Genomic DNA, 14,902 nt, shown 5'->3' with positions numbered 1-14,902 from the left:
GAAGGGGAAGGCCACGAATCCGATGGAAACATCAAGTGGAAGACAACATCTCGGAATATAGTCTTTCAAATTGGATGAGCTGCGCACAAGACCGATGCGCCTGGAAAACGTTTTTTAAGCTCGGCTTATGGGACGAACGTTCGGTCATAAGCCAGCTAAGTAAAGTAGTTAAGCTCTCAAACAAGCGCTTTGTTTGACTGGCCAAACCGTGACTTTCTTCGTTCCTACATATCAAGAAAAAAATCGTGATCAACGTTATTCATAGCCATTAGATGATGTTGTATCGTTCAAAAAACAGGTTTGAAAGGTGTAACAATCGGAATACAAAAAATCAATAAAATAAAAATTATTAATAATCTCATTTCTCATATTATGTCATTATTTACATTTTGTCCTTGGAAATAAATGATTCAACCATTTCGAATCTGTCTGTGGAAAGCACGATAGAGATCGCAATATTGCAGATGCAGGTTTGAATTTTCATACATACATGGTACATACTTTGGCTACTACTACCAGGATGTTTGTATTAAAAGCATTTTCCACGACTCGTATCGTATTTTCCAAACGAATTTCTAATGGGTAAAAAAAACTTCTTCGCAGAAAAATTTCCATTTTCGGCCATTTTTGTTTTAGGACCGTTTTCTTGATAGTTCTAGTCAATTTAAGGCTAGCATACATAACCTCAGCAACCAGCACCTCAATCACAAATGAACAACCTTTCCCCGGTTTTGTTACCTTAATTGATCTCAAATTGTTCAGAAAAAAATCATCATCTCGCACATTATTCACCACCAAAAATTTACTACTTTTAGCGGAAGTGTTTGAATTATAAAATTGATATTAATTCAATTTATACAATATAATACAATAAAAAAATCACGAGTTGTGATTGTGTATGGTGGCTACAACAACAATAGATCTTCATAAATACTACAGTAACTTCAAGTCAAACGAAAATACTGCCCTGAACTAATTTATATGTTAAAAGTAGTAGGAAAAAAATTCAAATTTATTGATTTCACAAAATTTTTGAATATAAAAATACAATTAAGAAGCAGCAGCAGTGCTCAATATACAATTTTTAAACGAGAGCCAAATTTGTGAATAAAATTTATATTAAAAAAACTTTTATTTTAGGAAATACAAAAGAATTTAACACCCAAAATGTTGACCGATCCAAATAAATACATTCATACTTTTCCGTTGGGTCAGATCATCATCTTCGTGATGTTCTAGAAAACGCGATAAAAATAAAGTTTTTGGTTGATTAAAAAGAAAATGAGATCCCGCAATTGAAAACGGAACCTACACACAAAATGAATGATTATGAATTATAATAGACAGGCGGACGGACATAAATATATGGATGGATTCAGATAATCGAGACAGGACGATACTTAAAAGGTGGGTCTAGCGTGGAAAATTTCTACCAACCCCATCCGACTTTTTTCAAGGTACATTATTACCAAGACTTGAAATCTAAAAAACATCTGGTTGGACTGTAATACAGACATTTATGTTAAAATCGAGCTGTTAGCGTTGTGAAGAATAAAAGCGTCGCTCAAGAATAACTCAGCATTGATGAGACTCCAGGATTGTCCATTCATTAAAATTCCACTAACGTCTTCCAGGAAATTTGCATTATAAACGGCATAAAGAAGTCGCTATGCCGTTTACAATTAAAAAACCAAATCAGCCAAAAGAAATCCAATCTCTTATCTGAAAAAATATATATTTTTTAATTCGAAACAACGGTTTTATCGGAAACTCATACATATGTCTCATTCTCAAGAACCTATAGCTTATATAGGGAAAAGTCTGAATAAATGTTTATATTCTCGGACTTGAGACTTATGGGGATATATACGATTTAAGATTGGGAATATTGGTCTACTCCTTCTGGTACTTCATCCACAGAATGACCAAAAAAATAAATTTAAAACATCATGCGCATGGAGTATCTGATTTTATATTACATTTGGACATGGTAATATTTTTACCAAACCTATATCATGTCTGACAATAGGACCCGTCTCTCACACAAAATGATAAAAATTTAAAAAATTTTAACCCCTACTAAAACGTTCCAATTTAAAAAGTTTCTGTATTTATGTGTTTTTCAGTCTTGCCCTGGGACTTCGTTTTAACCACAGTCAAAACGTTAAGAACCATATTAGACCCAGTAAAAATATTCAATGACAATATGTAAACATTCCCACAAAAACACTCAATATTTTTGAATTCTAACCGATGACAAACTGTTTGTGTCCAAAAAACTGCGTATTTTCTAAAACAATATTCTTGACTTTACCAAAAAAGAGAGTAAAAAAAGAAAAAGTTGAAAATACGAAACAAAACAAAACATTAAAATAAAGTAAAAAAATCGAAAACAATATTACAATTAACCAAAAAAAAACTGTTTCCAACACGTTTTTTTGTTTTCTTGTTTTTGTGATGTTGGTTTGTGGAATTATAATTTGTTTCCACTCGTGTGTCAGTATGTGTTGTTATTGTTTTTTGCTGAGTTTTGTTGTTGTTGTATATTTTTGTTTTATTATTATTATTTTGTTTATACAAAGCACGTGTTGTTGCTTTTGTGGAGAGAAAAGTTAAATAATAGTGTACTATATTAACAACAACAACGAATAACATTCTGTACTGAATTAGAGATGAGAATTTAAAAGAAACAAGTAACGTCATTTTATCTTAAAATATTTGCAAAATACCACACCCCTGCTTGCTCCAATAATTGCATCATTCTATTATTATTGGGCGTTAAAATAGAAACATTTCTTTACAAATATGTTTGAAGAACGAAAAAAAAGAAAAAACAAAATTATGCAATATCTAAACAAATACCAGATGTGTTGTTTTTTTTTTATTTTATTTCGAATAAATAGGGAATTTTAGATTGAAGATTAAGTGTTACTAAAATGTGTGTTCTATAGAATTATTATTTTAGTTCTTGGTCCTATGTGCTAAGTCGCTACATCAAATAATCTATTTATAATATTAAAAATGTTTTTAAAGTACAATTGTTCTGACGAACCCCTCCAACTGAATAGACGTTAAGATATTATTAAGCTAATACTTACATTGTTAGTTTTAAGTTTTTGGAGTAGTTATTTATTTTGTTGTTATTTAAATCGCTCTTGGCCCTTTGGGCTATATTCTCATATATGATATAAATTAAAATTGAAATTAAATTATAGAAATGTCAATACTAATAGATTATTGTATGTTTTTGAATCAAATTGCATGGTCTACGATTGGCGAATAAAATAATGAGTTTAATCTCGTTCCGAATTTCAATTTGGTAAAGATTTTTACAAAGTATTTAAAGCTAAGTATAGCAATACAAAATAGTAAATGACCACATTGGTGTTAAACTTAGCCTAATTTGGAGATCACATGATACATACATTTCTAATTAATATCTATTCAAATTCAACACACTTTTAATAGCAACTAAAGCAGCGATATATATTGATCTTTGTATCGGAAATAAACAATCCTGTTGATTGCCAATAACTTACATGTATATTTCGGAACATGCATAACAATATTCACAAAATGATTCAAACGAATCTATTAATACTTGAGCAATCTATGTGATTTGGGCGGTCACTGGGAAAATTTTTAATTATCAGCGTCGTACCTAATAAACCGCAAAAGTGGAATTTGCAATTTTAAACGAACCAAGACTCGCAATTAATGCCTAACTGATGTCACATTCGATAGCCTATATAAGTCGTGTGAGCACCCCACTGCTAAGTCCCGTTAAGTTAAGGTGCAGAAACATGGTTTTTCTCAAGTCACTAACAGGTAGTACCTGCATGTATCCTTACAATTGCATGTCAATATTCCCTCGAATGAACATATTCATGTCCTGCATGCAATCTGTGACCCAAACCCAATAAAGTCATTCAAGTCTCGATTTGAAACGTTGTGCAAAATTGCATGTTAATCGGACAAACATTAGGAGTTTGGTGCACCATTTATGTAAAATCGAACGAAAATATGTATGGGACCTATATCTAAATCAGAACCGATTTTCACGAAACTTAGCACACATCATTATAGACTCAACTCAGTACACTATGCCAAATTTCTTGCAAATCGAAAGATATATAGGGTCTTTGGTGCATCATTTATCTTAAATGGAATGAATATATATATGGGAGCTATATTCAAATCTGAACCGATTTTTACGAAACGTAACACACACTATTCTACACTTAATTCAGTACTATATTTTGCATATCGTTCTTTACGAAACTTAGCACACATCATTCTAGGCTTAATTCAGTACGCTGTGACAAATTTCGTGCTAATCCAAAGACACATAAGGACTTTGGTACACCATTTACCTAAAATCGGACGAAAATATATATGGGAGCTATATTTAAATCTGAACTGATTTTCACGAAACATAACACACATCATTCTAGATACAATTCAGTATGCTATGCCAAAATTCAAGCAAATCGAAAGATATATAGGGACAAAAAATCGGTCGAAACTGTATATGAGAGCTATACAGCCGAAATCTGAACCGATTTTAACGAAACTTAGCACACAACATTCTATTCAGTACGCTGTGCCAAATTTCGTGCAAATTGAAAGATACATAGGGACTTTGGTGCACCATTTACATTAAATCGGACGAAAAAATATATATTGGAGCTATATATAAATCTGAACCGATTTTTCCCAATTTCAATAGGATTCGTCCTTGGACCAAATAAATGATCTGTGCCAAATTTCATCCAATTCGAATAATAAATGCGATCTGCTCATTATTCCAATATAGGTTGTCGATATAATATCATGCCTGAATGCCCGATCTGAGGACTGCAACAAGGTGTCTGCTCATTACTACAATATATCACTTATAAGATGAGACAAAAATCCTTCCTGTGCATCACCCACAACAATATGTTCTCGATACAATGCCTGATTGGGTGTTAGGAAAACAGTTATCTGAAGCATCACCTTATGAATAGTCATCCACCATCCGGTCATGTCAGAAAAGATCTCCACGATCTGCATAGAGTGATCCAAAGGTGCAAAAGAGGATCTCTAGATCAAAAGGCCTATAGAGCAAAATTGCATTTTATTCACACTGATGAAATTGTGGACGCAATTTGAGATTACAGGGAGAATACAATCCGTGAATGTAAGTCCAATGCTATGGGAAACCCATCAATCCTGCCAGAATGCCCGCCCTGAGGACTGCAACAGGTTGGCTTCTCATGGCGCCAATATACAAGTTACAAGAGGAGACGATGATCCTTCCTGTGCGTCACTCACCAAAAAATGTCAATGCAATACATGTTTGGATGTGACAAAAGCACCACCTTATTATGGATAGGCATCGACCGCATGTCACTCTTCCAGAGTTGCAAAAGTGTAAGTAGTTTTGGCACAATTGAGATCTAGAAAGTGTAGTCGCTTCAAATCGTATTGAGCACGCAAGTCGAATATGTATAAATATTAGGGGTACTACAACAACAACAAGTTCTTGGTGAGAAACCCCCTAATTCTTAACACGTGCCTGTTTGGTGCAATTTATAGTCCGGAAATAACTATTTTGCATCCAATTTACGATGACTGGACTCCTTTCAACAAGATAGCGTTTCATACCAAGAAGCATCAAAACCAATGATATTTTAAGGGAAAAGTAATTCTAGAGATTTTGAGTTGATTAAAAACGTTGAAAATTTATTTCGTGGTGACCTATTGACCGATATTTATCTCATAAATTGGATTTATTTCATAAATTTGATTTTTCTCAAATACAAATAAACATTTCTAATTGGAATAAAGAGCTGCGGACTTCAATTTTGAAGATAGGAGAATTCCAACCGTTCTAAAACATACATCTGCTTAAAAAAGCCAAATAGTCATCAGGATAAACATATAAACGATAGGTAGCTCGAATAAATGTTGAACTATTTTGGAATAAGTTCTAGCATTTCATCGACATCAGAATATCGTATGTGATGAAGAATAAAACCCCTGTTTCATTTCCTAAACTTGAAAACATCTATAGACACTCTAAAGGCTGCTTTAATCTCAAACTATGAATATCAAAGTTTCAAACAATCAGAAATAAAATAAGGCTCAAGGACATCACGTGAGGTTTCCACATGGAAGATAGCAACGCGTCAATCAAGACGCGGACTATACTTTCAATATCTCTTCACAACTGTCGAATAGCATTCCATGACATACTTCAATTCAGGAAATTAAAGGGATTTATATAGCTGATGAGCATGTTTGAGGTGGATCTCATTCGTTCGATATTCCAATTGATGAGTCTGTCAAAAATTACAACGGTACAACACGTAAGATCTACTTCGAAATAGCCGAAACAAGATGACTTGGAGAACCACCTATGTGGGCATTAATGATGGGAGGATAGAGAAGTATCGAAGACAATCGTATGCCTACTCCGTAGATTGCAATACTTTGTAGGAAGATACATCGATTTTCTCTCCGTCCCCATCCTAAGGAACAGCAGATTTCTGTAAACGAAAGAATTAACAAAGGCTTTAGAAGTAAGATGTGAATATGCTATATGTATCCTGGCTATATGTATCCTGGCAAAGTCATTATGAAGAGTTTACTTTGTTCCCAAGATAAGCATATTGTTGTTGTCGGACAGTTTCTGTCAGATTCCAAAAGTTAGTCCACTTGTCAGAAAGTTTTGTTCAATGTTATCCTGCTAATTTCTCAATAATCTTTGTTCAGTTAAGCAATGTGACTCGCCTGCATTAATGGCCTACAGGTTTCATGTATTCATGGTTCTAAAATGTGTATAAAAATGTCCTCTTATCATGAGGTAATAAATCAATAACATTATCTACTTATTTGAAACATTTTCACTTACCTTCCATGCATTAACCTTTGGTGGAGGAGCAGCAACAAATTTTTTCGGTTGTGGTGCTGGAGGATTTCCAGCAGCAGCATTGCCACCAGCAGCATTTGAATTTTGAGCTTGAGTTTCACCATCACCGGTTTTGGCTTCATTACCGCTGCTAGCATTTTCAGCACTAGCACTGGGTGAAGCATCTTTGCGTGGTTCCTTTGGGCCTCCCTTGGGGCCGCCACCATTCGATTTGCGTGGACTGCCATTACGTTGACGTTGTCTGGGGGGATATTTACGTTCACCATCTTTATCGGTATTGGCATTACCTCCAGCGTTGCCATTGCCACCACGTTGACGAGGTCCCGACTTGGGACCACCCTGACCACCACCAGCGGCAGCAGCACTTACATTGCGTCCATCACGTGGTGGTTTTTCTTTGCGTGCCTTTTTACGATCACGGCGAGAATTCGAAACAACAGGAACAAAATCACCATTGTCATCAACTTCGGAAGAATTTTCAGCTGCTGTGTCAGTATTGACGGCAGCACGTTTCTCCCCAGCCACTGTGGCAGTGGCTGGAGTAGTATCCGGTTCAATATCATCACACCAGGACTTATTGGCTTTAAGTTCCGGTTGATTTTCTTTCTCCTCGCGATTAGTCGGAGCAGATTTTTCTTCCACTACCGGTGTTGGTGGAGTGGCGGCGGCTACAACCTTTTTGGCATCGACATTTTGCAAAACATTTGCATACGAGCAACCGGTGGCACTGCCACTACCACCACTGGCAACAGTGGTAGCCGAAGCTACCGCTGCTGTTGAAGTTTCTTCCTTGGATGACATAATAGGTTTGGGAGGGTGTTGTTTACCCTATGCGGCTTCCAGAGTGCAATAACGACGTCAAGCGTTATTTACTCCAGAATTCAGGCCGAGCAGACGCGGAAACTCTTTGATGCTTCCTGGTCCACTCCAACAACGACAAATGTTGTGTGTACTTCCTGTTCCAGACACACACAAACACACTCCGAAGGACTAGTACTAATAAATCCAAACTATGGCCATGAGGGTGTAGAGGAGGGTGGAGTAAGAATGACATGGAAGAGAAAGAAAAAATAGATTAGTTTCAAAAACAAAAACTATAATGTAATAATAGGCATATATTATAGTACAGGACATACAACAATGCTGGTTCGGGTGTGGGGGACAGAGCACCACCTGGCTAGCTGACTCAACTCAAACAAAAAGGACCGGTTGGTCGTTGTTTGTCTGTAGTGTGTTCTAGTGCTTGTTTTTAAGGAATTGCAGAATGTCCCCTCCTCACTCTCTCTCACTCGCTCAGAGTGTGTGGTATTGTTGTTGTTTAAATAAATTTCATCATTTTCTTTCGTTTGTTTTGTAATCCTTTCGTTCGTTTACTTCCTCCTTCAAGTAGTTTTGTTTTTGGTTGGATTTTTCTTAATTGGATATTTTCTACGATACGATTTCGATTTCCTTGGCTAATTCTCAAATGAAATTCTTATTGACAAAAAGGTGTTCGTTGTCGACTCGAAGAGATAGATGGCAGGTAGGTGGTCGATGTTATGTTGATGATGGGATACCTAGTGTGGTTGGGTTATAATCTTGGAAAATAATATTCCTTCGTCTTCTTCTGCTTTTTCACGTTATGATCTCTCCTCTAAAGAACAACAACAAACATTGTACTATATTTTATCACAATTATTTTCAAATCACTGGGTTCTTTCACAACGTCTTCGAAATTATTTTGAAATATTTAGGGAATTTTCTTTGAAAAATTCGTTTTATTTTCGTTCTGCAAAAGTGGAAATGAAGAAAATTCCCCTTTTGACTTTTACAAAGTTGTTTAACGTAATATTTTTGTAGTACGTACGCACGACTGTATGAAGGAGATGAAAAAAAAATTGACTCTGCTGCTTCTTCTACGTCTTCTTCTTGTCGTTCAGCCTGTCTGCCTGACTTTGGTTGGTTGGCTGGCAGATTGGTTGGGTTGCTTTCTTGTTGTTTGGTTTGATGTGCGTTCTTCATACGTTGAGAGTTGAGTGTTCGTCAGTTTGTTTGTTTGTGTGTGAGAAGAAGAACAAGATGTGAGGTTAGATTTGAGATTTTCTTTCAATGTTGTTCTTCCACTGCCCCACACACTTTCAGTTAGTCAGTCATACATCAAACTGTTGGTATGGTGGTCAACGAAAGCAGACAAGCAAGCAACACACCAAAAACGCATTGAAGAAGAAAAATAAAAACAAACATGTGTCTCTCCAGCAATCAGCTGTTGTTGTGAATTTTCAAATGAATGTGAGTAAACGTTGACAGACAATAAGTCAGGGTTGTATTTTCATAACGGTTTTCTTTTTGCTGCTGGGGCATGGTACAATTATAAAAGGTAACAGCAAATCCCAGCTGATTTGATTCCAACGTAATACTAGTGTCAATATGAATTTGACAAATTATGTTTTTAAAAATCACCCAACAGGAAAATTGGGAACGGAAACAATTTGAAATTGTTCTTTATTAAATGTGCTCACGTATTCTATTTACTCAATCTGCCTGCTGGGAAAGTTTGAGGAAGCAAATCTTTCATGAAGGAATAACTCGCTATTCCCAGCATTTTCATATGTGTTACACATATATATGGCAATGGCTCAATTATAGGAAAGATGTGGAAGCGATAGAAATATAAATTTGATAGATTTTCATTCATGTTTTTCAATTTTTATTTTGAGGATTCGAAAATATTTCATTTTCAAAATAAAAATAATTTGATGATAATTTATTTGTTTGTTTACATTTTTCTGTCAAATGAGTTGACACTAATAGAACTTACAACAACAAATTTACATGTGGTTGTTGTATCGTTTTTTTGTACAACAACACTTGCTGTTACCTTCTATTATTATACCATGCTGCTGGGGGGAAAATAATCTTAACCCTTATATGTAAATGTGTAATGATATCAAAATATTGCTTCAATTGGTAATGTTTACCTCATTTTCTTGGAATATCAATCAAATTAACATTTCTTATTAAAAAACCTTCAATGATGAAGATGGGACAATTCCTACCGTCCAGAATTCAGAAATGCATACGTTCCGATAGCTACATATAAAAAATAAGTTGCTCGGATAAATGTTGAACTATTTTGAAATAAGTTGTAGCAATTTGTCGTCGGGTATGTCATCGACATCAGAATATCGTATGTGATGAACAATAAAACCCCTGTTGCATTCCTTAAACTTGAAAGCATCTATAAGCACTCCCAGGCTGCTTTAATTTCAAACTATGTCTGAATATTAAAGTTTCAATCTATCAGAAATACAATAAGGCTGAAGGAGATCACATTTGAGGTTTCCAAATGAAAGATAGTAATGCGTCAATCAAGACGCGGACTATAGTTTAAAAATCTCTTCATAACTGCCGAATAGCATTCCATGACATACTTCAATTCGGGAAATTAAAGGGATTGATATAGCTGATGAGCATGTTTTAGGTTGATCTCATTCGTTCTATATTCCAATTAATGAGTCTGTCAAAACATTTTCTAATATTACAACGGTATAACACATAAGATCTACTTCGAAATAACCGATACAAGATGACTTGGAGAACCTTGATGCACAAATATATGTGGAAACCAATAATGTGAGGATATCATATCGCATTGTAAGAAGATACATCGATTATCTCTCCGTCCCCAGCCTAAGGAACAGCAGATTTCTGTAAACAAACGAATTAACAAAGTCTTTAGAACAATGGATATATTTTTGCAATTTTTTGGGACCACATTATATTTGAAGAATACATATCGCCTCAAAAAACAAATAAAGTAATGAGCATACAAAGGAAATTTCCGATTATTTGCGAATTGAAGCAATATAGATATCATTATGCCTGGCTTAAAGACTCGAAAGGTGCTAAACTTAGCATCAACTTTCAACCAAGAAGGCTGCAATTTGCCATGCCATATTCTTAAATATTAAAAGGGTAATAGGTTTATGCAGAATATATAGTTCGATATTGGCCCATGTTTTGACATCCCACGTATTATTAACAATTTTAGATATTTTTTGTGCCTAAGTGACATTATTCAACCGAAGTGGATCGAATTTGACATTTTGACAGTTCCCGCACCACTTTCGACTTTTGAAGGTTTCAGATACATCTTCTATCCGAAATTTATGTCATTTAGGTTTCTTCGTGGGTAAAGTTAGGAATTCCATATTCTTGTTGGTTAATAAACTTCTGGATGAAATCATACAAAATTGTATATAGTCGCTAAACCTGTATAAAACTAAACCTAAATTTGAGGAACGGAAATATTTTAGCAAAAAAATTATAATTATAGCCCAATATTTTAATCTAGCTTTCATTTAAAGATACCAGCCCATTCTTAATATTTAGATGGTCCTAGGCGTATTTTCCAATAGAAATTGATGGTTAATTAACTTATGCAACAATGTTTTGACATCTTAGCCATATAATTTGAATGAAATCGAACGGAAATACGTATCAACCAACAGATTTGTCATTTTCAATTTATTTTGGCCTTTTGCAACAAAGTTTGTGGGTTCAGGAATGGGTTTCGAGTAAAAAGTTGCAAAACTTGTAAAATTAGTAGGTTATTGAGTTATTGTTTTGTCAGAACAGGGGCACAAACAAGAAAAAAATTAAGGCATTAATCTACCCCTTTTATTGTACCATAATATTATCTCATCCTCGTTATATGTAAGGCCATTCGCATAGCTAATTTTAAAATGAATGAAAAAAAACAGTGACCCAATGGAACTTAAGAAGCCAATATCTCAAGAAGTATGAACTTCGGCCAGAAAAAATATTTCGTTGCCTCTAGCAATAATTATAACAAAGATATCAAATCAAACAGCGACCAAGCCTTAAGGCATTATTTTTTGTTTTTCTTTTCGACTCCAAAACTAGAACTAGAACATCGCACTAAAATTAACAAAATTGCGGACTTAGGAAATTTGATTTCTGGGAAATTCCCTATTTTTGTACACAAATAAAGTTAGAAAATAAGAAACATCTTGACTGATTAATTTGTCTAAGTTGAAAAGATAGCTATATTTGTACAGAATAAATTTGGAACTGATGGGATTATTTGTTTTTGAGTTATTCGTAAAATCACTGTTTCGAGAAAAAACGCGTTTATATCTTCAAGAGTTAAGATTTTCATTTGAAATATTTAAGGGGAATTCTTGTATTAGTGTGGGTTCGAATTAAATAAAAAGGCAAAGTTCAATTTGTTTAAAACGATTTTCTACGTTTAATCTGCTTTTGTTTGTGTTCCGGCTTCGTTTGGTACCACGGTTCTGTTTTACTTATTGTGTTGGGAGAGAACATTTTGCATATAATCCTGAGGCATCTGTTTTTCAAAATACCAGTAGCGTTTAGGGATACATAGTCGAGCGCAAAAGTCGACTTTTCGATTTTTGCCTAAGGCCAAAAAGTCGATTTTTAGACTTTTCGTCTATTGCCTTTGAATTAAAAGTCGACTTTTCGATTTTGCAAAACCTGTTCAAAATTGATTTTCGGCCTTTAACCGACTAACACAAAATCGACTAAAAAATAATTTTTTAATATGAATTGTTGTCAACAGATTAAATAAACATCTGGATTTGTGTAATTTTTGGGCAATTTGGGCTTTGTGTTAATAAACTAAGTATTTATGAAGAAAATCGAAAGTCGATCTTTAAAAGTCGACTTTGTGACAACATCAAAGATCAAAAGTCGATTTCGATTTTTCAGTACAAAAAGACGATTAATCGAAAGTCGATTTACTTTTCCATAGTAGCGTTTACGTTATGGTTTTAGACACAAGCCAGGTTTCAATGCCGGGTGGTGTGGTTAATGACCTACCTTAGTTTTCTTGATATTATTCTCAAGTACAACATGGCAAGTCGAAATTATCGGCCCATGTTTTGACATAGCCCCCACATAGAGGGGCCCATAATTTGGCTACTTCAAAGGTTTGGAGAGGGGTGTTACATTTTGTAACAAAAGTGGCTGTAACTTGGTATTACTAGATTAAAAAATGTACATGAATATGAATGTAGTTTGCAAATCCGAGATCTTGGTGGTAAAAATAAATTTTGTTAGCAAAAAATGACTGATACAGATTTGACATAGCCCCTTTGTTGCAACTCCGGGCTGGAGGCTAAACAACATTTTGATTTATTTCGCATAAAACGTTACGACCCCCTTTTCGATATTTTAAGGTTTTCATTTGGAAATTTTTCAACCAAGAAGGCTGCAACTGGCCATTCCATATTATTACAGATTACGTTATGGTTTTGGACACAAGCCAGGTTTCACTGCCGGGTGGTGTGGTTAATGACCTTAGTTTCTTTATTTTATTCTCAAGTACAACATTGCAAGCCAGACCCTCCAGGTCTTCTACTTTTGACGGCATGTTGGATATCTTGTGAGAGAGAAGACATATATCATCCGCCCAGTCTAAGTCTTCGAGCTGACGTGAGAGACTCCTGATAACAGCAGTATAATTTTTTTCGAAGAAGTCTATTTTTCACCAGTTTAAAAAGAATATGCAATAGATACTGCACAACATAATTTCCTTTTAATTAAAAAAATTGTGTCCCTCTACCGGAAATTAAATAGTTTTTACTTCGCGACTGTATCTCATTTTTAATCTTATGACCATCGGAATTTTTTCATTTTTTTCTGAGGTAGACTTTTTAAAACGAATTTTTAAAGTCCCTTCTTTTTAACCCGGAAGTTCATATACCGTTTTTACGGAATCGATTATTACATTTGTAGAGGATAAGCGATACTTCTATTCTATTTTTGAAGTGTTTAAAAAATCGTGCTCCAAACCCCAGCCTTAAGTTAATAGACAAGCTTTTAAAGACATCCATTTTGTAATAAACGGTTCCAAGAAAAAATAAAATCGGATAAATTGTTCGAAGCTATATTTTTTCTTATTAGAAACTTTCATTTCAAATTGTTTTGTTTATCTCCAAACAATGACAACAACAAAATAATGACATGACCAAATACGGGTTAATCCAAATAAGGTTCCGTTTCCTTCAACACATTTCTCCTACGAATAAATGCAACAATGCAAGTGCACAAAAAAAGCAACGCTACAAAACTCTAAAACAGCTGATATGCGACAACTCGAAAAATCGGGGGGAAACTGATGAAATTCGAAATCGTGGTGTAGTTCTCCAATTAAAAAAATCCAACAAAAACAAAGCTCCAACCCCACAGAGAGTGAGGAAGAGAGCACGACAAAAAAAACGTTTAATCCATTCAACACATAAACAAAAAGCCTGTACTTCAGCTATGACAGACTGACCGACCAACAACATTGTGAAATCTCCAAAACAACAACAAATTTATACTCACCAACAACAAATCTGGAACTATGAAACGGATAAATAAAGAAACGACGTAGTTAAGCAAGATTAGTCCAAAATTAATTTGTTGGATTTTTTTAATTTCAAAAAAGGCTTTCCGTTTTTTTATTTTCTTTTTTACCGTCAATCTTTGGCAAATATCGAATCAGATTATTTTTCGTTTTGTTTTTTAATTCTCTGTGATTTTATTGTGTTTTGATTTAGTTTCGTTTTTATTTTTTACGTTTTCGTATTTTTTGCGCGCACACACTCACACTTAAGATTTCTCCTCTTTTGTTTTACCGTGGTCTCCCTTCAATCAAACAGAGAGAGAGAGAAACGAATGGTGGGTTAGAAAGACAAAAGTTTACACAAATCTCGTTGTTGTTGTAATGCTTGTGGAGGGGTAACACTATTCGATCGAAAACGCCATACGACAAACGAACGAACGTATCAAAACGTAGTATGGTGAATAATACGTAATTTGACAACTCGCGAAGAATGTCAGATGCAAACGTAAACGACGACAAGAGTAAACGAATACTCGTGTGCAGCGAAATGACAAAAAATCTTCTTCTTGCGTTTCGTCAATTGGGAAAAATCTTTCAATGGATTTTTTAGCACTTTCTGTCACGATTTAGCA

The 14,902-nt window shown here is 34.7% G+C and overlaps 1 protein-coding gene across 1 annotated transcript in view; it reads right to left on the bottom strand.

Annotated features, from left to right (window-relative positions):
• Window positions 1-7,859, bottom strand: part of LOC133321760 (la-related protein 1) — a gene marked incomplete at its 3' end in the record, with an annotated part of 55,742 nt that extends 47,883 nt beyond the window's left edge. The window contains exon 1 of the mRNA XM_061530837.1: window positions 6,899-7,859. Coding sequence (XP_061386821.1) covers window positions 6,899-7,717 — 819 coding nt within the window. The remainder of the gene's footprint in view (window positions 1-6,898) is intronic.
• Between the last annotated feature and the right edge of the window lie 7,043 nt (window positions 7,860-14,902).

Source organism: Musca vetustissima, unplaced genomic scaffold, assembly GCF_032173495.1.
Source record: "Musca vetustissima isolate MV318-11 ecotype Yass unplaced genomic scaffold, APGP_CSIRO_Mvet_v1 utg15951, whole genome shotgun sequence".
NCBI lineage: Eukaryota > Metazoa > Arthropoda > Insecta > Diptera > Muscidae > Musca > Musca vetustissima.
This window is presented reverse-complemented; position numbering and strand designations above follow the sequence as displayed.